This window comes from Suricata suricatta, chromosome 3 (genome assembly GCF_006229205.1).
Source record: "Suricata suricatta isolate VVHF042 chromosome 3, meerkat_22Aug2017_6uvM2_HiC, whole genome shotgun sequence".
NCBI lineage: Eukaryota > Metazoa > Chordata > Mammalia > Carnivora > Herpestidae > Suricata > Suricata suricatta.
The window spans coordinates 606,740-633,083 of NC_043702.1; the positions used below are offsets into that span (position 1 = coordinate 606,740).

Below are 26,344 nucleotides of genomic sequence, written 5' to 3' on the forward strand. Positions count from 1 at the left end.
GTACTTCATTCCTGTCTTTAATTTTCTGTTCTCTCTTCTGTGAAAACAATGATCTATTCTGAAACATGTGATTCCTAAGAAGTTGCAAACAATGTAATCATTCAAAGAAAGATGTAATCACCTGTGGTATATAAGACACTAAGTTTCACAGTAAAGCGTGGTCTCTTCCACCACTCATGTTGTCTGTGTTCTTTCTTATAGATATTTCGCCGACACCAACCCCCTACTCAGAGACCCTTAGACTCTGGTGCGTGGGCTGGTCCCCCGCACACAGCCTGTCCCTGTGTTCTTTTGATCTCCTAGGCCTGGCCATATGCACTTGTGGGATACAGGAAAGGAGTGTGGGCTAGACAGGCAGACAATGGGCCAGGGTCCCAGCCTCAGGGTCAATGCTAGGACTTGAGCCCGTGATCACCCCCACCCCCCGCTGGGGGAGGCCCTGCCCAGACCTTCTGTCCCCCCTTGTTCACTCGTCCCCGTGCATGGGCCACACGGCACGCTAGCCCCCTCCCACACGTTGGGCTGGGAGCCGTGGTGAGGGCCAGGCCTCCTGCCCGTGAGACACCATGGAGATCAGGCGTGGCAGCGTGTGCGTTCACCCACGTGCCCCTCCGACTCCTGGCTTGTGACCCCCGTCTGGTAGGAGCCCAGGAGCCTCTGGGTGCCGGGTGAGTGTGCAAGCAGAGGGCTTCCTGGGAAGGCTGCCTTCCCTGGCACCGGAGGGGCGGACCCTCTGAGGCACCAGGGCCACTTTGGTAGGACTGGGGCTGGAGGGAAGTGACAGCTGGCAAAGTTCCCTCAAGAGCTGAGCTCATGCCACTCTACTCACGTGTCCACACGTGCAGCGGGGCCGAGGCCAGGCTCTCGGTGGGAGGCTCCTGTCCTCCGAGCCCACTGAGGGCAGTCACCTGGATGGTGTATCTCCTTCCTGGCAGCAGGGCCCTGTGGGGGGGCGGAGGGGAAAGACTCCACTACAGACGGACTCTTCCCACACAGGCTGGAGAAGAGTTGTGGGTGGTCCTACAGGCCTGGGCAGCCTCCACAAGGACCAGATCTGTGGGCTGAGACCTGTGTGCTCCTGGGGAGCTGCTTCCTGGTCTGTCTGTCCAGCACGGAAGGGCCCATGCTTGCCTGGGGTGGCGGTAGTGCCAAGGCTGGTGTTCAGACAGGAGAGGCCAGAGAAGGGCACTTGGAGGTCACTGTGCAGAAAGGGTGAGCAAGCAGGCCCCCTGCCCTCCTCGGGGACACCGCCTGCCAGGGGCCTGCGGCCAGAACTCCGGGGAGAGTGCCCGGCACCCTCACGGATAAGAGGACCTCGCTGCCCCCCGACATCGGGGCAGCGTGGTTCGTGCTGAGAACCCGCTTCCTCCCGGGCCTCCGGAATCGACACCAGGCTGAGGGGGCCCCGCGCCCAGCCCCGGATAAAACCCCTGGGCGCTGCGTCTCTCACGGGCACCTGGTGGCGGCCTGAGTCCACGGGGAGGGGTCCTGGGAGCTCAGGCCTGGCCCCCCGACTTCCCCTGTGCACGTCCTACCATCTCCGTGCTGTGAATCCCAGCCGGGAGTGTGCGGAGTCCGGAGGGGGGAGGGGTGGCTAGAGAATCACCGAGTGGGTGGTCTTGGGTTTCTGACTCACCAAGTGCCCACCCAGGACCCCACGTGTGTTTTTGTGACACTGTTCTTTGGATGTGGGAAGGAATGTGTGTCAAAAAACGTCCAGCAACACTTAAAAGACACAAGAAGCAGAGTCTTGTCTCCAGCACAGCAGGCATGGAAAAAATGGTGTTGATGAGTCCGGCAACGAGAAACACGCAGCTTGGGGGTGCAGAGGGGGCAGAGCGCCACGCCTGGGTTGCCTGCCCCAGCCCCTGCAGCGCTGGCCTTCCAGACGGCCCTCCCCATGGCTGTGGCCTGTGGCTGCTCTGGGCAGGATGCTGCTGCTCTGTCCCCAGAGAGGCGACCTGGCCTGCGGCTGTTGGGTGTGGGCAGATGGGTGGGCCTGTCCTCCCCCGGAGCTGTGTGCCCACTGCAGGCCAGGGAGCCCAGGCCACGGCCAGCTAGTCTTCCTTCCCACCGCTCTGTCTTCCGGCACCGTCCCCAGCAGGCATCCGAAGCCCCATCTGGGCCGAGGCCATGGAGCGAGAGCCTTCCCAGCAGGCTGTCGGAGTGCACTTGGGCCCTCAGCTGCTCGGAGCTGCTCTGCAGTTCCGTTTGCATCTGATTTGTAATAATTCAGCATAGGACGGTTCTGTGCCTAGTTTGTTTGACCGTATCATTTGAACCATGTAAAAATGTAAGGCAACTGCAGGGGTGCCCTGCGTCTCCCTTTCAGAGGGGCCTGCGTGACTCAGGCCAGAGGGCTTGGTGCTGCCTCTGGGCGGCCCAGTCTCTCTCATTATCTGTGTGGGAGGCAGCGCTCCCCTAGAGTTTACGAGCATCACTGCAGCCCCGTGACGAGGCGAGGCAGGCCGGCCAGGTGCCTGGGGGACCCAGAGGGCACCCACCCCTGCTTCTCATGGCAGGCTGGGCAGCTGGGGAAGGGCAGGGTAAGGACACAGAGGGAGAGAGGAGGAAGCTCTAGATCCCTGAGGGAAGGAAAGGCTGGCCCCGTGCTCTCACCTGAATGTGAACTTGTCCACACTCTTGTCCATATCGGTGGACTGGTCTTCCTGGGCCTCGGGATGCCGGATGGACACACGAACGCCGCTGACAGTGGCGTGGCGGATCCTGTGCAGGGCCCACTGCACTGAGATGGTGCTGGCAGTCACGTTGGTGACCTCAAGGCCCTCCACGGGGCGGGGTCCTGGGGGGCAATGGGCCCCTCAGCTGATGCTGGCACCTCCTCGTCTCCAGGGGAGGGCAGGGGCTTGAGACAATGAGACAAGGCTCAGGAAGCGTGCTGGGGGCCACAAAGAGGTGGCCCAGGCAAGGCGTGGGCCCTCCTGGGCTTGCCGGGTGCACCCCTTAGCCACAGGGGGACTAGAGGCAGTCAGGCCCCAGGCTCTTGCCTGGGGGGGGGGCGATGCAGCCAGCTCCACCAGGGGCCTATTTAGACACGCCAGGTGGTCGTTTGGACATGCTCGGACCCTGGAAACCCCCGTTTCTTTGGCTGACTTGGTCACACTGACGGTGAACATTTGGGTGAGGCTTGGGCCTAGGGAGCATGGAGGCTGGGACAACCCCGGGCTGCCGCGGGGAGGGCCTGGGTAGGCCACGGGAGCTGGGAGGCAAGCCCCTGGCCCCTGCAGGTGCGGTGCCCAGCCTGGTGGGCACGGCTACCTCCTGGGGAGACCCAACGGTGGAGGGGGAAGGATGCCACTTCTTCCTAAAGCCAAGCTCAGGCTGAGCCCACCCCACCCCGCAAGCTCGCTTAGCCCACCGACTGGGCCAAGTTCATTGTCAGTGCCTCTTGGCTGTCATTTCCCATGACACACCTGCCCTGAGTTTCGTATCTCATCCCTCACTTGGCCCTTGGTGTCCTCAAGCTGTGTCTGGCTCGGACTCACAGGTGATGTCAGGGCACCCTCCCTTCTCCATCCGCTAAGTTCTCTCCGTGCCTCTGAGCATCCTCACCTCCCTCCTTACCCAGCCTGAGTCCCCGGGGGGGGGGGGGTCCCCCGGTGGGGGGTCATGGCTGCCTGGCCTCACGGCGCTCCTGCTCGATGGGGGCGGGGGGAGGTACAGACCCCCTTGTGTGCTGGCCACACTCTGAACCCCTACTGGTGGCCCTTACTGGCCCTCAGTGCTGCCCACGGGACCATTGCCTAATCCATGCTCCTTCCTCCAGCCTCCAGCACCCCCTCCCAAAGCCCCCGGGCCCCGGCCCCGCCCACCACTGGCTCCTCCCCTGCAGATCCCAGAGCACACGAGCTACTTACAGCCCCAGGCCTCCCTAGGCTGTGCTCCTAGCTGCTCTGCAGCAGCCCTAGAGGCGCCCCCTCTGCCCCCCTTCTCCGGCACTGCCACCAGCAGCCTCCCTCCTCAGCCCCTCCGAGCTGCTGTCTCCTCCTCTGCATTTGGGGTGGCATCCCGACCCCCCAACATGGGCCGGCTCGTCACAGGTGCCTTCTCAGGGAGCCCCCCACGTCTCCCCTAGCCTCACTCCTAGGCAACCTGCTCTCCCCGGGACAAAGTAAGGGTCCCCCCGGCACCTTGGGGTGCCCGGCCAGTGCGCCTCTCCAAGTGGCAGCAGGCGCGTCCAGGTGGCCACTCACGTGTGCGGGTGAGCAGCAGCACCGGCCTGCTGATGTCGTTCTTGTTGTTGGCGTTGCGCTTGACGGAGAACACGGAGATGTTGTAGGCTCTGCCGGCCGCCAGGGCCCGGAGCTGGTGCGAGGAGTGGCCCCGGTCCACGAAGTCCGTGCGGCGGGAGGCCCCGTCCGAGGAGGCGTAGGTGACTGCGTAGCCGTCAAGCACCTGCCTGGCGGCCTGGCCTTCAGGTGGACGCCAGGAGATGGAGACCCCGCTCTCCTCCACTCGCTCCACCTTGAGGGCCGTTGGTGGGAAGAGCTCTTCAGGGTTTCGGTCAAGAACAAGGGAAGGGGGTGGTCAGCTGTCGGCCATGGAAGCCTGGCCTCCAGTCAGAGATCTCACCCCGTGGCTCTTGGGCCTACTACCCTGGGGGGGTGGTGGTGGTGGAGGTGGGGCAACTGCTGGGGGAGGGGCGGCGCTGCTGCTGCCGTCTGCAGGGGACCCCCTCTCTCAGTCTCTGGTCAGTGCCTCCCGGAGGGGCTCAGGTGTGTGTGCACCTGTGACTGCGTTTATGCCCACCCCCCCCGCCCCCCACCGCTGCTGGGGTTGCCCTGGCCCTCCCTATTTCTTGGGCAGAACCTGGGTAAGCAGCTGCCTAGACGCTGTGCTCTGGGGGGCTGCTCAGCACTTTGGCCTGTCCCTTGGGGCGTCTGTGCCCTCTGCGGAATGAGGGAGGCCTCCCCCTCACACTGATGCCTCTGTCACCTCACCTTTGGCGCAGTCCTTGCCCGTGTAGCCCACTTTGCAGGTGCAGCTGTGGGACCCGTTGGTGGCGAGGCAGTAGCCGCGGCCCCCACAGGGGCTGGAGAAGCAGGGGTCACTCACTGGGGGCGGGGGGAAGTGCTGGTGAACACTGGGGTTTTACCAGCTCCCCCAGTGGGGCCCTTGTCCCTTCTGTGTGACTGTTTGTGGGTGGGGGTGGGTGGACCATCACAGGCAGGGGTTTATGAGATGAAGGAGGGGACACTGTCTGACGGGGGAGTGCAGGGCTTGCTGGCGGCCCCATCCAGAGGGGGGCAGGTGTGCCAAGGTGGGCTGGCAGGTGGTGACTCGGGTGAGCACAATGATGGCCCCTCCCGGGGAGCAGCTGGCAGCCAGGCAGCCAAGGGCCCCAGCCCTCCCCTCTGCGCCCGGGCTGCAGGCACTGAGGGCCCCAGGCCAGGGCCGGGGTCTGCAGGTTCCCAGTGGCACCGCAGGAAACACTGGCAAACAACCTACTGCCCCCTTATCACCATCACAGCCATGGACCTCGGTCCTCCAGGTGTGCCTCTGCCCACCCTGAGCCTGTGTGCTGAGATCCAAGGGCCACAAAGGGTCCTGCCTTGCTCCTTTCTGCCTGCTTTCTTTTCTGCCTCCTCCCCACCCTGCCCTGCAGTGCCCGGATGGCCCATCTCGTCCTCGGCGCAGCCCTCGCTGGCCTGCAGCATGCACCCTGCACAGCGAGTGCTGCTGGCCAAGCCCAGGCCGGGGCCTCGAAGAGGACAGGCCAGGACGTGCCCCCGGGACACAGCTGTCCCAGGAGGAGAGTGAGATCAGCAAGGGGGTGCATATTGAAGAGGCAGCTCCAGAAAATGGCAGGTCCTATAAGGGAGGAAAATGTGGGGAGTCTCCAGCCATAAGGAGCCGTAAGCGCCAGGAGTCTGGGGCTGCGATGAGCTCCGCCCATCCAGGCTGGACCAGGAACTGGGCCCGAGTCTACTGGGGTGACCAGGGGCCGTGGGGGGCGGGGAGCAGAGACTCGCCCCCACTTCCCTACCTGTCTCGCAGTGGTAGCCGAAGAAGCCCTCCGGGCAGACGCACAGGTAGGCCCCGCCACCGTCCTCACAGCGGCCTCCGTGCTGGCAGGGGCTGGGGTCACAGGCGTCCACCTCTGGAGAATACCCAGAGAGTCGGCCAGAGCCGCAAGGGGGAGTCTGGGGGAGGGAGGAGAGGAGAGCGGGAAGAAGGGAAGGGGAACCGAGGAGAGAGGCCAGGTGGGGGGCCTGGGCAAGCCCCCCCCAGCCCTGGGGTCCCTCCCACCAGGGGCCCTGTCCAGGGAGCTGAGCCCCCAGCCCCCTTCCCTCTGCTCTCTCAGCGGTCCGGGGTCTAGGCTTGTTGCCCCGGGGTGTTCGGGGCATGGCGATTGTGGGTGAGGGCCCAGCCACTCGGGACCCGCCACGCACAGCCCCTACCTGTCTGGCAGTGGGCTCCGGTGAAGCCTGCAGGACACTGGCAGACAAAGGCCCCCGGGAGGTCCGTGCAGGAGCCTCCGTTTCTGCAGGGCTGCATTTGGCACTCATCTGTCTCTGCAGAGACAGGACAGGAGGCTGCATGGGCCTCCACGGGCCTCCGCGGCACCCGGGATTCCATGGGTGCCCTGCAGCTTCAGCCTGACACCCACCCTTCTCCACTGTCTGCCCAACAAAGGCTCCCCCACCGCCCCACCCAGGTCACTCCAGCATTTCACTGTCCAGGCTTCTCAGGGGCCCAGAGGCATCCTGGGCCTGGCCCTCCCTGGGACGGCTTCAGAGTCCTACCTGGGTGTGAGGGGCTCAGGGCTCGACCGTCAGTGTACCCCATAGGCCTCCCCTCCCTCTGCTGGCTTGGAGCACAGGGCCAGGGGTGAGGCTGTGACTCTCTCCACCCCACCTCCCCCACCCCTGCGGCAGAGGCTGCAGAAGGCAAGAGGAGGTCAAGGTCAGCTTGTTCAACTGGGCTGTCGGTCTCCCTGGGGATGTGGAGGCAGAGATGTTTGTAATCTGTTTTTCTAGAAGTCAGAGAGGTAGGAGTCCACGAGCAGGCAGCGGTGGGCCCGGCAGCGGGGGAGGGGCTGGAGCTGGCCCCGCGGGCTTCCTCAGCTCACAGTGGGCCCCTTTATACCCTGCGCTGGGGGTGCACAGGTGCCTGGCAGGAGCCCCCAGCAGCTCCACCGCTGCTGAGGGGGGAGGCCAGGGGCACAGGCACCAGGAGGGACCCCAAGAATAAGGCAGTGTTGTGATTGGAGGCAGTGGCTTGAGGCCAAGTAAGGTGGACATACATTAGCTTGGTTCTGAGCAGCCAGACAGAATCCCCCAGCACCTCTCAGTGCCTGGAGAGGCCAGAAACCAGGCAGGACGGACACCCCAGAGGGGGCGCGGTGGGCAGCGGGCCCAGGAGGCGGGTGCTCGTCACCACCCGAGGGCTCGAGGATGTGGCGCGGGCCTTCCCCGATCTCGCCTGTTCACTCACCGCAACCCCGTCTGAAGCCAGCTCGCTGGGGAGGGGGCCTCCCCTCTGAAGAACTTGCCGCAGACTCACTGTTTACTTTAACCTGGGAGCTGTTTGTCCAAATTCAAAAATTTCAATTTCTAAAAGTTCACTGTTACTGCCGAAAATGCAAATAAGTGAATGGGAGTGAGCAATGACACCGGGAGTTACGGCATCCGGGCCACCGGCGATGGCATTTCCGGGGCCGCTGTCTCCTTACCTCTTCAGTGTTCGAATGTTCGTGAATCACCTAAACGTGTACGGCTTCGTGTGTGCTACATAGGAACTTTGCTGATAGGAAATGGGGGCGCAGCACTCTTCTCTCCACATCGCTGGGGGTCCCTGCCTTCCACCGCGTGAAGCCGGAGACTGCGGTGGGACCCCCGGGGGGACCACACCTCACTTCGTCCGCTGTCGCTGTCGCTTGCTAGGCGTTTCGGTTGGCTATAGATTTTTTGTCATTATAATAAAAATGCTTCTGTTCTTTTCCTCTCATAGCTCCCGGTATGAGTGTGCACATTTCGTGGGGTTTAAGCCTATACGTGGAATCACGGGGACACAGACTCGACAGGCGGACTATCAGACCCTTTTCAAGGTGTTCCCCCGATTTACAGGGCCTCCAGCAGTCCTAGGGAGTCCTGCCCATCCCCGTTCTCACCAGCAGGTGGCGTCATAGGCCCCACGTGGGCCACCCATGCTGCCAGCCCTGGGTGTCTGCTGGCTTCCAGGGTCTCCTCTTCCGTGAGAGGCCTACTCAGGTGTTTTGCCAGTTTTCCTATTGGGTTGATTATTTTCTTATTGATTCACAGAGTTCTTTATATATTCTTGAACCCAGATATATCTATTTCCTGGTTTATTGCTTACATTTCACTTTCTTCCTTAGGGCTGATGATTTTAAATTCCTAATTTTTATATAGTCAAATCTGTCCATTGTTTTCTTTGATAGTTAGTGGTTTTTTGTGGCTTACGAAATCTTTCCTAATCCCAAGGCCAAAAAGATACCTGTATTTTCCATATCAAATTTTACAGTTTTAGAAAACATTTAAGTCCTTAATCTGGAATGGATTCTTGTGTGTGGCGAGAAGTTGGGGACAATGGAATATTTTTTCCAGATGCATAACCTTTCTGCTGCAGCTGTGAAGAAGGCTGGGCCATATGCTCTTAGCTTTCACATTTATGTCTACAATTCACTTCACACATGTAAAACTATCATGTTTTTGAGGCTATTGTACACAATAGTGTTCATTTTATTTTGTGTTCCAAGTGTTCGCGCCAGGATATGGAAACATCGAGGTTCTGGACGTGGCCCCTGTGTCCTGTGGCCCCCTTGACACGGCTTATTTGTTCTGTAGCTTCTTCTGCAGAATTCCTTAGGATTCCCTGTGCGCACCATCACGCCATCCTCCTTTCCCGTAGATGTGACTTCCACTTCCTTTCCTTGCCGGTGGCACCGTCGGGGCCTCCGGACCGTGCTGGCCGGAATCGGTGAGTGGACACGCTTGTCTTAGTGCTGAGAGGTCTCTCCCTGGGAGTCCTTTGTGGGCGGCCGGCGTTTCGTGGACGCCCTCGTCCGGTTAGAGATCCCATCACGCTCAGCTTTTTAAGACTTCTAAGTAGTAGTTGAAGATTTTCAAATGATTTTTCCGCACCTACTGAAATGATTATACGGTTTCTCCTTCACATCCTAACACGGTGAAGAACATCTATAGATTTTCAGGTGTTAAACAACCTGTGTTCTTGAGGTAACTCCCACTTGGTCATGATGTATTATATTTTTTATGTAATACTAGGTGTGATTTAGTAATATTTTATTAAGATATTTATGTTCGCGCTGGCGAGGAATATTAGCCTGTAATTTCATTTTTTAAAACAACCTGTCTGTTTTTGCTATAAGGCAGCACTGGTCTCACGCGGTGGATTGAGAAGCGTCCTTCCCCCTGTATTTCCTAAAACGCGTGTGCAGGGTGCGCACGCCTCTTTTCTTCCGTGTTTGTTAGAATTCATCTGTGGAGCGATCGGGTCTTGCCAGCTCCTTTGCACAAAAGTCTTCAATTGCAAATTAAGTTTCTTTAGTAGATATAGGGCTATTCATGTTTTTTATTTATTTTTCTCTCATTTCTAGTAATTTGTATCTTTCAAGGCAATCCCTTTACATGGTCAGATATATTGGCTTAATGTTGTTCATAATATCTCCTTGTTGTCCTTTAAATGCTGGTAGGATCCTTAGTGAGGACTCTTCTTTCATTCTGATAGTGCTAATTTTTCTTTTTTATTCCTTGATCAGTATAGCTGGAGGTTTATCAATTTTATTGAACTTTTCAAGGAACCAATTTTTAGTTTCATTGATTTTCTTTGTATAGGTTTTTTTTATAATTACATTTTATGATTATTGAGATATTAAAATGTGGTTTTGTTATGATAATCTATAGCCACTAAACATACTTTATTTCCTGTCATTTTCAGTAGTTTGTAGATTAAAGACAATCTTACCAGCTACAAATACTGACACTTGAACTCCTGATTTAGTTCTCATGACGTTAGTTTCTTTTTCTTACTTTATTGCACCGGCTAAACTTCCAGTGTAGTGTGGATGAGGCTTAGTGACAGTGAGCGCCCTTGTCCCCAGTTTTAAGAGGAATGTCTATTTAGGATAATGTTTATTTGGGGCTGGAGGAGAAGCCAAGGAAAACTGCCTCCGAAGCTGATTTCCTTCCCCCTTTTGGCAGCTCAGTGTGTCTGAGTCAGATCAACAGAAGCACAGCTTTCGGATTTCAGATCCTACCTCGGTACAGCAAGGACCGGGACACTCTTGTCCCACGGCTCTCTGGGTGTGCCCTGCAGCCCTTCCCCTGGAGGGTGTGAAGCCTCAGTGTCTGGCTGCGCCCAGCCTGAGCTCGCGTCTCTGCACATTTTGGGGGTTATGTGGGCTCTGCTACTTCTCTCTTCTACGTTTTTCCTCCAATAAGTCCTGTATATTATATACTGCATGGCACTAGAAGTGTGTGTGTGTGTGTGTGTGTGTGTGTGTGTGTGTGTATTATGTCATTTTTATCTGGTAAGGAAGGATATTTTTATTCTTTATTTGGTAAGAATTTATTTTATGAATGGGTATAAATTTTGCCAAGTGCTTTTTGCATTTATTTAGATACGTCTATGCCTTCTCTCCTTCAATTGGCTAATATAGCAGGTTTTCCTAACATCAAGTATTTTTGAAAACAACTCAGCTTGATATGACCATTGCATTTCTGCCGCTACATTCATACGTGTAACAGGCCCATAGTTTCACTTTCGCCAACCGTCCATACCCGGTGTTGGTGACAAGATGATCCAGCCTCGTAGAATGGGTTGGCGCACATTCTTCATTTTTCACTCCAGAAGAGCCTCCGTAATGATATAATGATCTGTTTCTTGGCAATTTGGGAAGATTTACCTATAGTTTGGTCCTGGAGTTTCTTTGTGGGAAAATGTTTTAACTGCTATTTCAATTCCTTTAGACCTTTATAGGGTTATGTAGGCTTTCCAAATTTCCTTGAGGGCTTTTTGGTAAGTTATATTTTTCTATGAATATTATGTCCTTTTCAGCTAAGGTTTCAGATTTATTTGTATAGACTACTTGATAGCATTCTTGTTATCTTTTTAATTTCTGTGGTATCTGTGGCTTTGTGTAATTTTTTTCATTAATAACGATTTTTATTTGTGCTCTTTGTTCTCTTGATCAGTTGATAGAAGTTTGTCCATTTTCACAGGCTTTTCAAAGAACTGATTTTGGTGCTCTCTGTACTTTTGATTTATGTTCATTGGTTATGGCTCTTTGTTACCTTTTTCTTTCTACTTTCTTTGTATCATTTGTTGTCCTTTTCCTGACTTCCGAACTCAGACATTTAATTCATTAATTTTTGAACTTTTCTAATTATGTATTTAGAGCTGTAAATTTTTTGGGTGAGCCTGGCTGGCTCCATCAGTAGAGTGTGCAACTCTGACCTCGGGGTTGTGGGGTTGAACCCCACATTGGGTGTAGAGATTACTTAAAACTAAAAATCTTTAAAAAAAAAAGCTATATATTTCCCACAAAGCACCGCTTTTGTTACATCACACAAGTTTTTATGTAGAAAATGATCATTAATATTCATTTATAAACGTGTCACTGTCCATGCTTCTTTGACCTGTAAGTTCAAAGTATCTTTAAAAATATCTAGGGGCGCCTGGGAGGCTCAGTCGGTTGGGCCTCCGACTTCGGCTCAGGTCAGATCTCACGTTCGTGGGTTCGAGCCCCGCCTCAGGCTCTGTGCTGACAGCTAGCTCAGAGCCTGGAGCCTGCTTCCGGTTCTGTGTCTCCTGCTCTCTCTGCCCCTCCCCCTCTCATGCTCTGTCTCTCCTGTATCAAAAGTAAAATAAAACATTAAAAAAAATCTAAACATGGAGATTTAAAATATCTTCTTCTTAATAACTTAATATTTTCTGTGTGTTCGGAGAATGAGTTAGTTCAAGTTGCTAGCTGTAGTATCAAATCTTCTTTTCGCTGAGGTTTATTTATTTACTTATTTGCTTCTTAACCTGAACTAATTGGGAGAGGTGGCCCAAATTTCCCAGTATTCAGGTTCATCCGTCAGTGTCTTCCTGCAGTCTAGTTTTGCTTTGCTGTGTGAACACTGTCTCACTGGACGCCGGAATGACCTTCGTGGCGAATCGCACAATCACCTTGAAGGAGGGCGACCCTCCCGCCTCTCACCCTGAGCGGTGCTCCCGTCTTACAGTCTGTTTTGGCCGATGGCAGCGTGGCTAAACCGGCTTTGCCTCTGTGTGTCCTCACGCGATACTTCTTCCACACCCTCTGCTTTGTCTTTTTATTCTTCGGATTTAGGAGGATCTCATCTACAAGCATATAGCTTGTTTTGTTTTTAATTTTTTAATTTTTAATTTTATTTTTGAGAGACAGAGGGAGACAGTGTGAGCAGGGGAGGGTCAGAGAGAGAGAGAGGGAGACACAAAATCCGAAGCAGGCTCCAGGCTCTGAGCTAGCTGTCAGCACAGAGCCTGACGCGGGGCTTGAACCCACGAACCGTGAGATCATGACCGGAGCCTAAGCTGGACGCTTAACCGACTGAGCCACCAGGCGCCCCAGGCTTTTGTTCTGTGATAAATTTGGCAATCCCTTACATGGCAAATTTAGCTCATTCATCTTGATCTGAATTTTTTCTATGGTGATCTTAACCCTGTCACTTTTTTCTGATGTTTTTCTATCTCCTTTTAGATAGTGTCAGACTTCACTACAGTACTTGATAACTCTCCCTTCTCATATTGCTGCTTTATCTTACTATTTAAATACTATCCCCCCCTCTCCCCAACACTCTCTTTTGGTCAGCCTCTGAAGCTGTTTTTGCAAGAGGGTTTTTTTTATTATGCCCTCACATTTGAATAAAAATTTGACTGCATAAAAAATTTTAGGTCTTAAGTTTATTTATTTCAATATTTACCTTGTTTGGTATTTGCTGAGCTTCTTGGATTTGTGGGTTGACATATTTTTTCATTTTTAGAAAATACTCAGTTATTATCTCTTCAAATATTTCTTTTCCCTATTCTGCCCTCTCTTTCTGGGACTCCAATTATGTGCTTGTTTGTGTGACATTTCCCACAGATTTCTTACGCTCTGTTGTGTTTTTTTTAAATTCATTTAGAGGGGTGCCTGGATGGCTCAGTTGGTTGAGCATCCGACTTCAGCTCCGGTCATGATTGTGGTCTGTGGGTTCAAGCTCCGTGTTGGGCTCTGTGCTGACAGCTCGGAGCCTGGAGCTGCTTTGGATTCTGTGTCTGCCCCCCCTTGCTCATACTCTGTCTCTCTCAAAAATAAAAAAAATTTAAAAGTGTTAAAAGTTCACTTGTAAGTTATTCATAGTTGATTTTTTCTTTCTGATCTTTAGTTTGAATAATTTTGTTGACTTGTCCTTGAGTTCTATGATTTTCTTCTGTTGTATCCACCCTGTTGGCAAGCATATCCTGTTTTCTCTTCACTGTAGATGTTGTACTTTAAATATTGTTACTTTAAAAAGTTTTCTTTACCCTGCTGAAATCTGCTATTCTCTCATTCATTTTGCTTCTCTTTAACATATTTATAATGGCTATTTTAAAATCCTTGTCTGCTGCTGCAGACATGTGGGTCATTGAGGGCCTGTTTCTACTGACTGTTCTCGAGACTGTATATCATAATTTCTCGCTTCTTAGACATACTGTACGCAGGAAGAGAGGGAACGAAGCAGGCAATACCCACCCCGTCCCTAGCATGGCTTGCCCTACTGTCCGCTGGGCAGCTGGCCTGAGGAGTCATCTCTGATGCCGTCGGGAAGTGAGCTGGGCCTGGCCTGGTGCCCCGTGCCCGGTACTGCCAGTCCGTGGGTGGTGTCTGATGCTTGAGGGCTGGGGAAGGCCTCTCCCCCCGGCGGACTGGGATCTCCGCCTTGTGAGAGGATGGAATCTCTCTTTGCTTTTGGCACCAGCCCCTGGCTTCCCACGCACTTGGTCAAAGTCCTGTGGGGGAGGCCTGGTGGGGGCTGAGCCCTTGCTCCGCATCCGTGATCCCCGATGCCAACCCACCATGCATGTCACGCGCTCATTAAAGAGCGTAGTTGGGTTTCCCCCGCTTCTCCAAGTTCTGTGTTGGCGGGAGGTTGCCCCTGGGATGCCAGCGCCCTCGGGGTCTCTCACCTGGGAAGGGCGCGTCTACACCGCTCCGCACACTCGGCACTCCGACAGTTTAAATGAGAAGACTTTGCAGGTTTCCTGGTCCCTTCGTGGTGCGGGGGCAGTGATGGTGTTTTGTGACTGTCTGCACCCTAACTGAATGGGTCTCTTCAGTTCAAATGCATCATTTCCTGATCGTACACTGATGTCACTGCCAAGACACCAGGGGCCCATGGGATTACGGTTCCTTTGAAGATTCTTGTTCCTTTTTTCTCTAGATATTTTAAGATTTTCTTTCTGTTTATCTCTGATATTCTTAAATTTTGCTATAATGTGCTAATGTTCCTCTTTTCTCCTGTTTGATGTTCTGGACGCTTCAGGCTGTGGGCTCACCTGTCATTCTGGGAACTGAGCCCCTCAGTTGCTCAGGCATTTCCTTGTGGCTTTATTTTTCTCTCGTCTGGGACTCCCGTTGCCTCCGTCTTGGCATCCCTGCTCCCGCCCTCCACAGCGCCCGCCTTTCCTCCCTGATGTACACACACCTCTCGGCTCCTTGGGGGGGGGGGAGGGCTCCTCACACGCTCGTTCAGCCCATTAACTCCATCAGTAGCCATTTGTGGATCGTGACTGTGATTCCAGCTATTACAGGCTTTCTGTCCACTTTTTTTCCACTTTCTTTTGTTAAAAATAATTTATTGACCCTGTTTCTTTATGACCAGGGCCACACTCCCTTCTGTATATCTGTCATGTTCATGTCTGTGCTTTCCACCTTCTTTCTTTTGCTCCCAGATATTTCTTGTCTGGACTTTATTGCTATTATCATCAGAGAGGGGTGGCCTCCGACAGCAGGCAGCAGCCCGTGCGCTTGGAAGCGTAGGAGGAGAGCGGAGATGCACGGGCTGGGCAGCCCCACCGGCCTCCAGAGCCCTTCACCGCTGTGGGGTCATGCGGCACGGGCTTTGCAGGGCCAGTGCCCCCATCTCTGCAGCCCCCCATCTCTGCAGTCCCCCATCTCTGCAGTCCCCCATCTCTGCAGCCCCCCATCTCTGCAGTGCCGCCATCTCTGCAGCCCCCATCTCTGCAGTCCCCCATCTCTGCAGCCCCCCATCTCTGCAGTGCCACCATCTCTGCAGCCTCCCATCTCTGCAGTCCCCCATCTCTGCAGTGCTCCCCATCTCTGCAGTGCCCCCCATCTCTGGTGCCATCACAGTCCCTGAGCTACTTTGTTTGAAACTCCTTGCTTTGTGAAGATGTGTTAACATCAGACATATTTTCCGATGCACAGAGTTAGGGATGCAGTGGAATACACCTGCAGTAGTGTTAGTGAGCCGGTGTCTGCAGGGGTGGTGCGTAGAGGGGGGTCGCCCTCAGGCCATGCCTCTGGCACCCTGTGGAAGCCTGGAGGGGATGCTGTCTGGAGCAGCCCTCCTCCCACAGCTGTGGACGTCCAGGGGGCCTTGTTCAAAGGGGGACCTGCCCTGAATCCCCATGTGCCCCTTGAGGACTCGGCCCTGGGCCACCTCCCGGCCTGAGCTCCTTCGTCTGCTCAGTCGGTGTAGGGGTTGGACACCTCGCTCTGAGCACAGGGAGGCCCTTAGTGAAGTCATCACCACCTTCGCCACAGGGTAGTGACCTTGCTTTGCGGGGAGGTGGGAGAGGGCCAGGGTCAGAACTGTGGCCCCTGTGCCCCCCCGGGGGGCCCCAGTGCGGGGGGTGGGGGGAACCTGGCTGGCCCTACCCGCCCACCCTGCCCCGGAGGGCCTGCGGATCACCGTTGCACAGTGGAGGTTCGCTCCAGACGCCCTGGGGCTGGCAGACTCGGACGTGGTTGGGGGAGCTCAGGCTGTAGCCATGGTCACACTTGTACAGGGCCACCGAGCCCAGCCGGGTGCCGTTGAAGTGCAGTGTGGCATGCTCCACCGCCGCCGGGGGGCCGCAGTCCACCTCTGTGAGGAGACAGCGCCCCTGTCGTCCTGCACCGAGATGCATGTGCTGGGGGCCTCACCCCTGCTCCGCCCTCTGCCCAGCCAGGCCTCAGGGCCTGGGACCCTTCTCCCTTCCAGGAGGAAGTGTCTCAACTTGCAGGACCCCACTGGACTTTCCTTCTTTCCCCTCCCCTCCTCTGGCCCTGCTCTGCTCTTTCGAGATCAGGAAAAGATTCCATACCCTCCACCCCAACCCCCTGCCCTCTCACCCGCCTGGCACCGGCGTCCCATGTACCCTGCTTGGCAGCGGCAGGAGAAGTCTGTGCCCAGGTCCTCACAGGTACCCCCATTCATGCAGGGGCTCCGGAAGCAGGGGGAGGGGGCTGCAAGGACACGGGGTCACCGTCACTGGGGCCTTGCTCACTGACCACCTCTGGGCTCCATGGGAGCCCTGCCTCCCACTCCTCCAGAGCAGGGCCGCCCCTGCCCACGGGGAGGACATGCTGTCCCAGGTGCCCTGGCCCGCTGGCCTCTGCCCGCCTTACCTATCTCGCAGTGCCGTCCGGAGAAGCCTGGGGGACAGTCACACTTGTATTTGCCAATGTAGTGAAAGCAGGTGCCGCCGTTGTGACAGGGGCCGGAGGCACAGGAGTCCGGCTTCCCTGGAAGCAGAGGGCCCCCTCGGAGTCAGGTGTCGGGGGTCCTGCGCCCACCACCCAGCGCCCCTCCCTGGCCCTCCCACACCCCGGAGCTGAGGCCCCGCCCCGCCCGTCCGGGCTGACCCCCGCCTGTGGCGCACCGATCTCGCAGTGCCTCCCGGCGAAGCGGTAGGGACAGCTGCAGTGGTACTCGCTGCCCGCCTCCTTGCACGTGCCCCCGTTCCGGCAGGGCCCCGAGCTGCACAGGTGTGGCCGGGCTGTGCAGGGGTGGGGGAGAGAGAGACAGGCCGGTGAACAAGGGCCGGCCCCCAGCCCTGCAGCACCCGTGATACCCTGCTCACATCTTCGCGGCCTGCGGCCCCGTGGGCCCAGAAGGCCCAGACCCTTGGGGGCCCTCTGCCCGCCCATCCTCTCTTGCCGCCCAGGCTCTGGGGACTGCTGGCCCTTCCTGGCGCAGAGCTGGTCCCACTGTGCCCTCCTTCCCGCACGGCGGTGGCTGACGGCAAGCCGCTGATATGACACTGGGATCCCCAGCGGTCAGGTTGTTAAATTTAACTTTCGGTTGACATACCGGGCAGTATTGGCTTCATGAGGAGAATTCACTGACTCATCCCTTACGTACAGCATCAAGGGCTCAGCCCAACAAGCGCCCTCCTAATGCCCATCCCCCATCTACCCCATCCCCCACTCTCCTCCTCCACAACCTGAGGGTGGATGGGGAGGGGTGGAGAGTGGGGGATGGGCGTTGGGGAGGGCGCTTGTTGGGCTGAGCCCTGGGTGTTGTCCGTAATCAATGAACCACGGGGATCTACCGCCAAAAACCAAGAGCACACCGTACACACTACGTTAGCCAACTTGACAATAAATTATATTTAAAAGAAAGAGTCTCATGCTTCATTTCCCTCTTTTCTCTTACCCCCACTTCCCCTTATGTTAGTCTATTTTGTTTCTTAAATTCCACACAGGAGTGAAAGCATATGACATTTGTCTTTCTCTGATTGACGTATTTCGCTTAGCATAATACCCTCTAGGTCCATCCACGTTGTTGCAAGTGGCAAGATTTCATTCTTTTTGATGGCCGGGTAATATTCCATTGTGTATACATGCCACATCTTCTTTATCCATTTGTCAATGGACATTTGTGCTCTTTCTGTAGTTTGGCTATTGTTGATAGTGCTGCTATAAAACATTGGGGTGCATGCACCCCTTTGAATTTGTATTTATATATCCTTTGGGTAAATGCCTAATAGTGTAACTGCTAGTCTGTAGGATAGTTCTATTTTTAGTTTCTTGAGGACCCTCCACACTGTTCCCAGAGCGGCTGCACCAGTGCGCATTCCCAGCAACAGTGCAGGAGGGTTCCCCTTTCTCTGCATCCTCACCAACGCCTGTTGTTTTCTGTGTGGTTAATTTTAGCCGTTCTGACAGGTGTGAGGTGGTGTCTCATTGTGGTTGTGATTTGTATTTCTCTGATGAGGAGCGACGCGGAGCATCTTCATGTGTCTGTTGGCCATCTGATGTCTTCTCTGGAAAAGCATCTGTTCATGTCCTGCACATTTCTTAACTGGGTTATTTTTTGGGTGTTAGCTTTGAAGTTCTGTATAGATTTTGGACATTAAGCCTTTATCAGATATGTCATTTGCAATATCTTCCCCCATTCCATAGGCTGCCTTTTATTTTTATTGATTGTTTCCTTTGCTGTGCAGAAGCTTTTTATGAGGTCCCAGTAGATGATGTTTGCTTTTGTTTTCCTTGCCTCCCCAGACCTGTCAAGTAAGAAGTCGCTCCGGCCAAGGTCAAAGAGGTTGCTGCCCGTGTCCTCCACTAGGATTTTGATGGCTTCCTGTCTCACATTTAGGTCTTTCATCTGTTTTTAATTTATTGTTGAGTACGGTGTAAGAAAGTGGCCCAATTTCATTCTTCTCTGTGTCACCAGCTCTCCCAGCACCACCTGCTGAAGAGCCTGTCTTTTTTCCATTGGATGCTCTTTCCTGCTTTGTCGAAGATGAGTTGACCACACAGCTGTGGGTCCATTGCCAAGTCTTCTGTCCTGGTGGTCTGCGTTTCTGTTTTATGCCGCACTGGCCACCACAGCTTCGTAGTACTGCTATTGTAATGCTTCCTGTTTTGTTCTTCTTTCTCAGAACTGCTTTGCCTATTCGGCTCTTTTGGTTCCATACAAATTTTGGGATTGTTTGCTCTAGCTCTGCAAAAAATGCTGCTGGTATTTTGACAGGGATTGCATTAAATGTTTAGATTGCTTTGGGGAGTGCAGACATTTTAACAATGCTTGTTCTTCTAATCCACAAGCATGGAATACTTTTCCATTTCTTGGTGGACGCTGCAATTTCTTTCATAAGTGTTCTAAGTTTTCAGCTACGGATCTTTTTATCTCTTTGGCTAGGTTTACTCCTATGTATCTAATTGTTTTTGGTGCAATTGTAAATGGGATCGATCCCATGATTTCTTTTTCTGCTGCTTTGTTATTGGTGAATAGAAATGCAACCAACTGCTGTACATTGATTTTATATCTTGCAACTTTGCTGAATTCATGTGCTAGTTCTAGCAATTTTTGATAAAGTCTTTTGGGTTTTCTACATAGAGTATCATGTCATCTGTAACTAATGAATGTTTGACTTCTTCCCTGCTGATTCAGATCTCTTTTCTTTCTTTCTTTATGTTGTCTGATTGCTGAGGCTAGGATTTCCAGTACTGTGTTAACCGGGAAAAGCAAATAGACAGGGACAGCCCTGCCTTGTTCCTGATGGTAAGGAAAAGGGGCTCAGTTTTTCTTCACTGATGATGATATTAGTTGTGGGTCTTTTGTGTATGGCCTTGACGGCCTTGAGGTGTGTTCCTTCTATCCCTGTTTTGTTGAGAGTTTTTATCAAAAATGGAGGCTGTATTTTGTCAAATGTTTTTTTTTTTTCTGCCTCTATTGACAGGATCATATGGTTCTTACCCTTTCTTCTGTTAGTGTGAAGTATCACATTGATGGACTTATACATATTGAACCAACCCTGCAGCCCTGGAATGAATCCCATTTGATCCTGGGAACAATTCTCCTAAGGTACTGTTGAATTCTATTTGCCAGTATCTAGTTGAGAATTTTGGCATCCATGTTCATTAGGAATATCGGCCTATAATTCTCCTCTTTAGTGGAGTCTTTGTCTGGTTTTGGAAACAGGTAATGCTGGCTTCATGGAATGAGTTTGGAAGCCCTTCTTTCATTTGCATTTTTTTGGGAACAGTTTGTGAAGAGTAGGTATTAACTCTTCTTTAAGTGTTTGTTAGTGGGGCAGCTGGGTGGCTCACTTGGTTAGGCGTCTGACTTTGGCTCAGGTCATGATCCCACAGTTTGTGGGTTCGAGCCCTGCATCTAGCTCTGTGCTGACAGCTCAGAGCCCAGAGTCTGCTTCACATGCTGTGTCTCCTTCTCTCTCTCAAAAATAAATAAACATTACAATAATTTGAATGTCTGGCAAATTTCCCTGGGAAGCCATCTAGCCCACGAATTTTCTTTGTCTGGAGATTTTTGATTACAGATTCGATTTCTTTCCAGGTTATGGGTCTTTTCAAATATTTTATTTCTTCCTATTTGAGTTTTGGCATTTTGTGAGTTTCTGGGAATTTGTCCATTTCTTCCAGATTGCCCAATTTGTTGGCATATAATTTTTCATAGTATTCTCTTATAATTGTTTGTATTTCTGTGGTGTTGTTGTGATCTTTCCCCTTTCATTCATGGTTTTATCTATTTGGGTCCAATTTGCAGTCAAATGCTCTACCACTGAGCTATACCCGCTGGGTCCAATTTGGATAGGGGGTTATTAATTTTGTTTGTTCTTTCAGAGAACCAGCTCTTGGTTTCATTGATCTATTCTACTGTTTGTTTGTTTGTTTTTTAATTTTTAATTTATTTTTGAGAGAGAGAGAGACAGACAGACAGCGTGAGCAGGGGAGGGTCAGAGAGAGAGGGAGACAACAGAATCGGAAGCAGGGTCTGGGCTCTGAGCTAGCTGTCAGCACAGAGCCTGATGCAGGGCTCAAACCCACAGACTGTGAGATCATCACCTGAGCTGAAGTCGGACGCTCAACCGACTGAGCCACCCAGGTGCCCCTGTCTGTTTGTTTCTATATATTTTTTAATTTCTGCTCTAATCTTTATTTTTCCGCTTCTTCTGCTGGCTTTGGCCTTTATTTGCTGCTCCTTTTCTAGCTCCTTTAGGTGTATGTTTTGGTAGTGTATTTGGTACCTTTCTCACTTCTTGAGATAGGCCTGAGTCACAGCAGTCCATTTTGGCTTTTATTTCTGTGCCTGCCTGGCATGGGGGCATGCCCTCCGGGTCCTAACGGCCTCCCAGAGCCCCGAGGGGCTTGCGTGTCCTGCCTGGGCTTGAGGCATCCACGTATTTACAGATGCGAATCGAGCGGCGCATCGGTCCCTCCCCACTGAAGAACGGCACCTCCACAGGCCCTGGGGCTTCTCTTCGGAAACTCCCTCCTCCTCCTGCAGAGGTGGCTGAAGCTGTGGGGGTTCCCTGGGTCAGAGTGGCAGGGACCTGCCCTCGGGACCCCCTTGAGAGCAGAAGAGACTTCCAGGTAAAGCCACCAAGGCCTCTGTTCTCTGGACAAGTGAGGGCCGCAGGGGGCCTAGAGGGCTGTGTGTGGCCCATGCTCTGGGCGCCGGGAGACAGGCCCGCGGCCAGCTGGGCTCTGACCGCGGGGGGCCGCTGCGGAGCCCTGAGCTTGGCTTCTGCCTGCACGGCAAGGACCATCCAGGCTGGGCGCTGGCGAGGACAGCGCTGGCGAGGACAGCGCTGCCTCCCACATTTTTTTGTTTTTTTCTGTATTATGAGAGACAGAGAGAACGAGCAGGGCAGAGGGGCAGAGAGGATCCCAAGTGGGCTCCGCGTGACCAGCACAGAGCCCGGTGTGGGCCTTAAACTCATGAACCATGAGTGAGATCATGGCTGGAGCTGAAGTCAAGAGCCCCACACTCAACCTGCTGAGCCGCCGGGTGCCCCGCCCACCACATTCTCACACAAGAACGTGTCTGCGCTTCAGGGGCTAAATGCTGACAATTCCAAGTTCAATTAGATTTAATAAAGTCTTAATTAAATGTAAAAAACCAAGGATCTAAAATCTATTTGGAAAAATGCTGAGCGGGAAATGAAGCCCATTCCCAGGAAAACCAGGTCGTGGCCAGGAGGCCACGGGGCAGAACTAACTTAATACACAGCATGGGTGGGGTGGTGCCGGCGTGAAACTCTGGGAGCGGGCAACCAAAGGATTCTGGGTGAGCAGGGCCTCTGTGCCGTTCCCGGCCCTCCCGCCCCGCCCCTGCCCTCCTATCCCTGCCCTCCCGCCCCGCCCCTCCCCTGCCCTCCTACCCCTGCCCTCCCACCTTTCTCACAGTGCCTGCCATGGAACCCTCGGGGGCACTCGCAAGTGTAGGAGTCCTCATGGGCGTCACAGGAGCCTCCGTTGAAGCAGGGGTCTGAGTCACAAGGTGACGGCAGTGCTGGGGGTACAGAGGGTGGTGGCGCTGACTTCCCAGCTGGAACCAAGGCCACTTAAAATACTCTTTGTTGGGAAGGGGGGGTCTTGATTCTTTACACCAGGCACTAAGGCCCTTCCCTGGATTGCTCTTAGTTTTTCCAGAATTCACTCTACTCTTGTATGAGCTAGGCCGAGCTGCGGTACCGGGTGTGTCTGTCCGAGCACCCGCACCGTCGTCAGCGTAATGACACACCGACAGACACCCGGCCGGAAGTGTGTAATCGCACAGGCTGAGCGAGGCCTGTGTCGAGGAGTTTACCGCCGAGTCAGGGGCGCAGGGAGGAGCTCCGGCGGGATTGCAGGAGACCCCCTGGCGGGCGTCGGGGCGTGCACACGCAGGGCCTCTGGTGGGCCTCCGCCGCAGCGCCCCCACTTCCGCCTCCTAACCCCCCCTCCCCCGCCGTGCCGCAGCCCCGCCCCCAGCTCACGGTGGCTGACGTTGTGGTCGGTGTGGCAGACGCAGAGGTAGCTCCCGCCGTACTCCATGCAGTAGCCCCCGTCCGGGCACTGAGTGTTCATGTTGCAGGGCGTGGCCGTGACTTCTGCAGGGAAGGAAGAGGCCCGGGCGTCTCCCTGGGGCCTTGGAGTCCTTGGGGAGGAGCAGATGGCCAGTCCCCCCACCCTGGGGTGGGCCTGGCGGGTCGTTAAGGGTCTGGGTCTGCCCTCTGGGCCCCGGGCCCAAGCCACCACCTTTACTCTGGTTTGGGGGATTTTCAGGGGCAAGGCAGGAAGGGTGCCCCCGCCACAGCCCTGGGCACTTACCGAATTCACAGAGGAGCCCAAAGAATCCTGGGGGGCACTGGCAGAGGGTGGTGTTGGTCCCCAGGCATCTGCCACCATTGCGGCACCCACAGTGCTCAGGGGTTCCTGCCGTAGACAGAGTGGGGAGCCTCCGATGTGGGTGTGCTGGAAGGCAGAGGCCTCCCCTGCGCCTGACTCCCTCCTGCTCCTGATCCTCCTTTGCAACTGACCCACCCCTGCACCTGACTCTCTCCTAAGCCTGACCCTCCCCTGTGCTTGACTCCCTCCTGTTCCTGACCCTCCTCTACAACTGACCCACCCCTGCACCTGACCCTCCTCTGTGCTTGACTCCCTCCTGCTCCTGACCCTCCTCTACAACTGACCCTTCCCTGCGCCTGGCCCTCCCCTACGCCTGTCTCCCTCCTGCTCCTGACCCACCCCTGCACCTGACCCTGCCCTGTTCCCGTGAGTGCTGCTGTGTACACACATGCAGGCACACACACTCTCTCTCCCTCCCCCGAGCGTTTGCATGCACGCTTGTCTGCCTTCCTGAACGCAGTGCCCACAGGAGGAGCCCGCCCTGGACGGCAGCCCGGCCCAGACTCACTCTCCCTGCAGTCCAGGCCCGTGAAGCCCTGCGGGCACTCGCACACATAGCCCTCCTCGGCATCCACGCAGGTGCCCCCGTTCTGGCAGGGGGCTGAGAGGCAGGGGTCGGGCACGGGGTGGCTTCCTGCAAGAAAGGCAGAGGTCACCAGAGGCCACACAGCACCGGGTAATGAGGTCAAGGGCCCCCTTGCTTAGGCCCCACAGTGCTCAGGAAGGACTCAGTGAAAGTGGGATTTGAGTCTGAGGCCCACTTTCTGGAGGCTGCTTTCTAGCTGCCTGTCCTCGGTGGGGGGCAGACGGGCCAGCTAAGGCCCGAGGCTCGGAACAAATGTTTCTAATCATGCATCTCTGTTAGCAACAAAGTTGGGGTTTTCCACTTAGTTTTTGTTGATTTCTAGTTTAACTACTGTAATCAGAGAACACAGTCCTTCCCAACTGACTGAACTTTATTTTTATGTATTTTTAAATTTTTATTTAAATTTTAGTTAGTTGACAAGAAGTGCAATGTCTGTTTCAGTAGAACCCAGGGATTCATGCCTTACAGGCAGCACTCATCTCAACAAGTGCCCTGCTCAGCGCCCGCCCTCCGTGAGCCCCCCTGCCCCCCCCACCAGCCCTCAGTCTGTTCTCTATTGTTAAGAGTCTTGTGGTTTGTTTCCCTCTCCTTTTCTCCCCCTCCTTTCCCGTATGTTCATCTGTTTTGTTTCTTAAATTCCAGATGAGTGAAATCCCTGGTATCTGTCTTTCTCTGATGGACTTATTTTGTTTAGCATAATACACTCTAGCTCATCTACTCTTTGCAAATGGCAAGATTTCCTATTTGATGGCTGAGTAATATTCCAGTGTGTGCGTGTGTGTGTGTGCGTGTGTGTGTGCGTGTGTGCACACGCACACACTACATCTTCTTTATCCGTTCACCAGTCAACGGACATTGGGCTCTCTCCGTCTCTTGGCTATTGTTGATAGCGCTGCTATAAACACTGGAGTGCATGTGCCCCTGCGCATCAGCATTTTTGTGTCCTTTGGGCAAATACCTAGTAGTGCGATTGCTGGATTGTAAGGTGAGCTTTATTTTGTGTCGTACGGGATGGTCTGTCACGGCGAGTGCTCCGTGAGCACTTGGAAAGGATGTGTTTGTAAATGTCACTGAGGTCAGGTGGGCTGACGGTGCTATTCACGTCTCTGAGATCTGCGCTGACTTCTGTGAATCACAGAGAGCGGCGTGTTGGAGCCACCCCTGCAGTGAGATCTGCTTCACCTCGCTTTCCCGTCCTGTGTCCCGACGCCCGTTCATAGGAGCAGGTACATTACAGGTGTTCCGCCTTTTTGATGACTGGGCTCCTTTGGCATAAAACACCTGTCTGTTCACGGCAGTATTCCTTATTCTTGAGTTTAATCTTTTAATATGAATATAGCCACTCCGACTTCTCTTGATCAGTGTTTGCCAGCCTGCTCCTTTTCATTATTTAGATGTTTGATTTCTTCATGCAGCTCAGGATTTATCTTTTAAGTAACAAATGGTACAGCTGACTTGTGGTCGATGTATGCTTCGATGACTTCCAGCACACGTGTAGATCGGTGCCGCCCCCACCACGATCAGGACGCTGCCCACTTCATCATCCCAAATGCTTCTTTGTTGTATCTTTTCAGGGTCACCGGCTCCCTCCCTTCCTGAGTCCCTGGAAACTACTGATCTGTTCATCACTATAGTTTTGTCTGTTTAAGAACGAGAGAAGCAGAAGATTATGTATGAACAGTATGTGATCTTTTGAGATGGGCTTCCTTCACTCAGCAATCATGTGTCCCATGAGTGGGAAGGACATTTGGGCTCCTGGGTTTTGGTGATTATAAATAGACACACTATAAACATTTGTGTATTTTGCGTGAACGTAAGTCATTATTTCTTTGGGGTTAACAGCCAGGAATGGGATGGCTGGGTCATATTATAAGAGCGTGTTTAACCTAATGAAAAACTGCCGGGCTGTTTCCACAGTGGCTAAACCATTTGACATCACCACCGAACATACGCGGGAGTTCTTTCAGTCCTGTGTCCTCACCAGTCAGTACTTTTTCTTGTAGTCATTCTGGTAGCTTTGTGGCGGTATCTCGACGTGGCTTTCATTTGCAATTCACCAGTGGCTAATGATAATGACAAATAACCACATTTGTTGATGTGCTGCTTTGCCTTCTGGGAATCCTTTATGGTTAGATGTCTGTTCAGGTCTTTTGCCCACTTTGTGATTGGTTGGCTGTTTTCTCACAGTTGAGCGTGGAGAATTCTTTATGTGTTCCGGACACCGGCTCTTTGTCAGACAGGACTTCTGGAAGCATGCGGCTTGTCTCTGCATTCTCTGGACCGTGTCTTTCACAGAGCAGCGTGTTTCATTCTGATGCGGGCCACCGATTCTGCCTGGGGTGTGCTTTTGTTGTCTTATCTAAGAACTCTTCATCTAACCCCAGGTCACAGAGACTTTCCTCCTATGTTTTCTTTTGGGAATATTATGGTTTTATGTCTTCCCTCCAGGTCTATGATTCATTCTGACCTAATCTTCTGGTGCCTCCCCTGCCTGGACTCAAAGCACCTCCCAGACCAGAAGTGAGCATCGATGGGCAGAAAGAGCTCCAAGAGTAGCCACTAGTTGGGCACAAGAAGCAGGACCAACAGTAGCAGCAATGTGGCTGGGGTGGGGGTGGGGGTCC

The 26,344-nt window shown here is 53.8% G+C and overlaps 1 protein-coding gene across 1 annotated transcript in view; it reads right to left on the minus strand.

Annotated features, from left to right (window-relative positions):
• Positions 1 to 26,344, minus strand: part of SNED1 (sushi, nidogen and EGF like domains 1) — a 61,470-nt gene that overhangs the window by 19,382 nt on the left and 15,744 nt on the right. The window contains exons 9-24 of the mRNA XM_029936153.1: positions 23,643 to 23,768; positions 23,057 to 23,161; positions 22,723 to 22,836; positions 22,140 to 22,256; positions 16,876 to 16,992; positions 16,622 to 16,738; positions 16,346 to 16,459; positions 15,924 to 16,097; positions 15,202 to 15,245; positions 7,077 to 7,154; positions 6,423 to 6,534; positions 6,008 to 6,121; positions 4,962 to 5,075; positions 4,215 to 4,511; positions 2,620 to 2,803; positions 830 to 942 (exon numbers count right to left, since the gene is read on the minus strand). Coding sequence (XP_029792013.1) covers positions 830 to 942; positions 2,620 to 2,803; positions 4,215 to 4,511; positions 4,962 to 5,075; positions 6,008 to 6,121; positions 6,423 to 6,534; positions 7,077 to 7,154; positions 15,202 to 15,245; positions 15,924 to 16,097; positions 16,346 to 16,459; positions 16,622 to 16,738; positions 16,876 to 16,992; positions 22,140 to 22,256; positions 22,723 to 22,836; positions 23,057 to 23,161; positions 23,643 to 23,768 — 2,040 coding nt within the window. The remainder of the gene's footprint in view (positions 1 to 829; positions 943 to 2,619; positions 2,804 to 4,214; positions 4,512 to 4,961; positions 5,076 to 6,007; positions 6,122 to 6,422; positions 6,535 to 7,076; positions 7,155 to 15,201; positions 15,246 to 15,923; positions 16,098 to 16,345; positions 16,460 to 16,621; positions 16,739 to 16,875; positions 16,993 to 22,139; positions 22,257 to 22,722; positions 22,837 to 23,056; positions 23,162 to 23,642; positions 23,769 to 26,344) is intronic.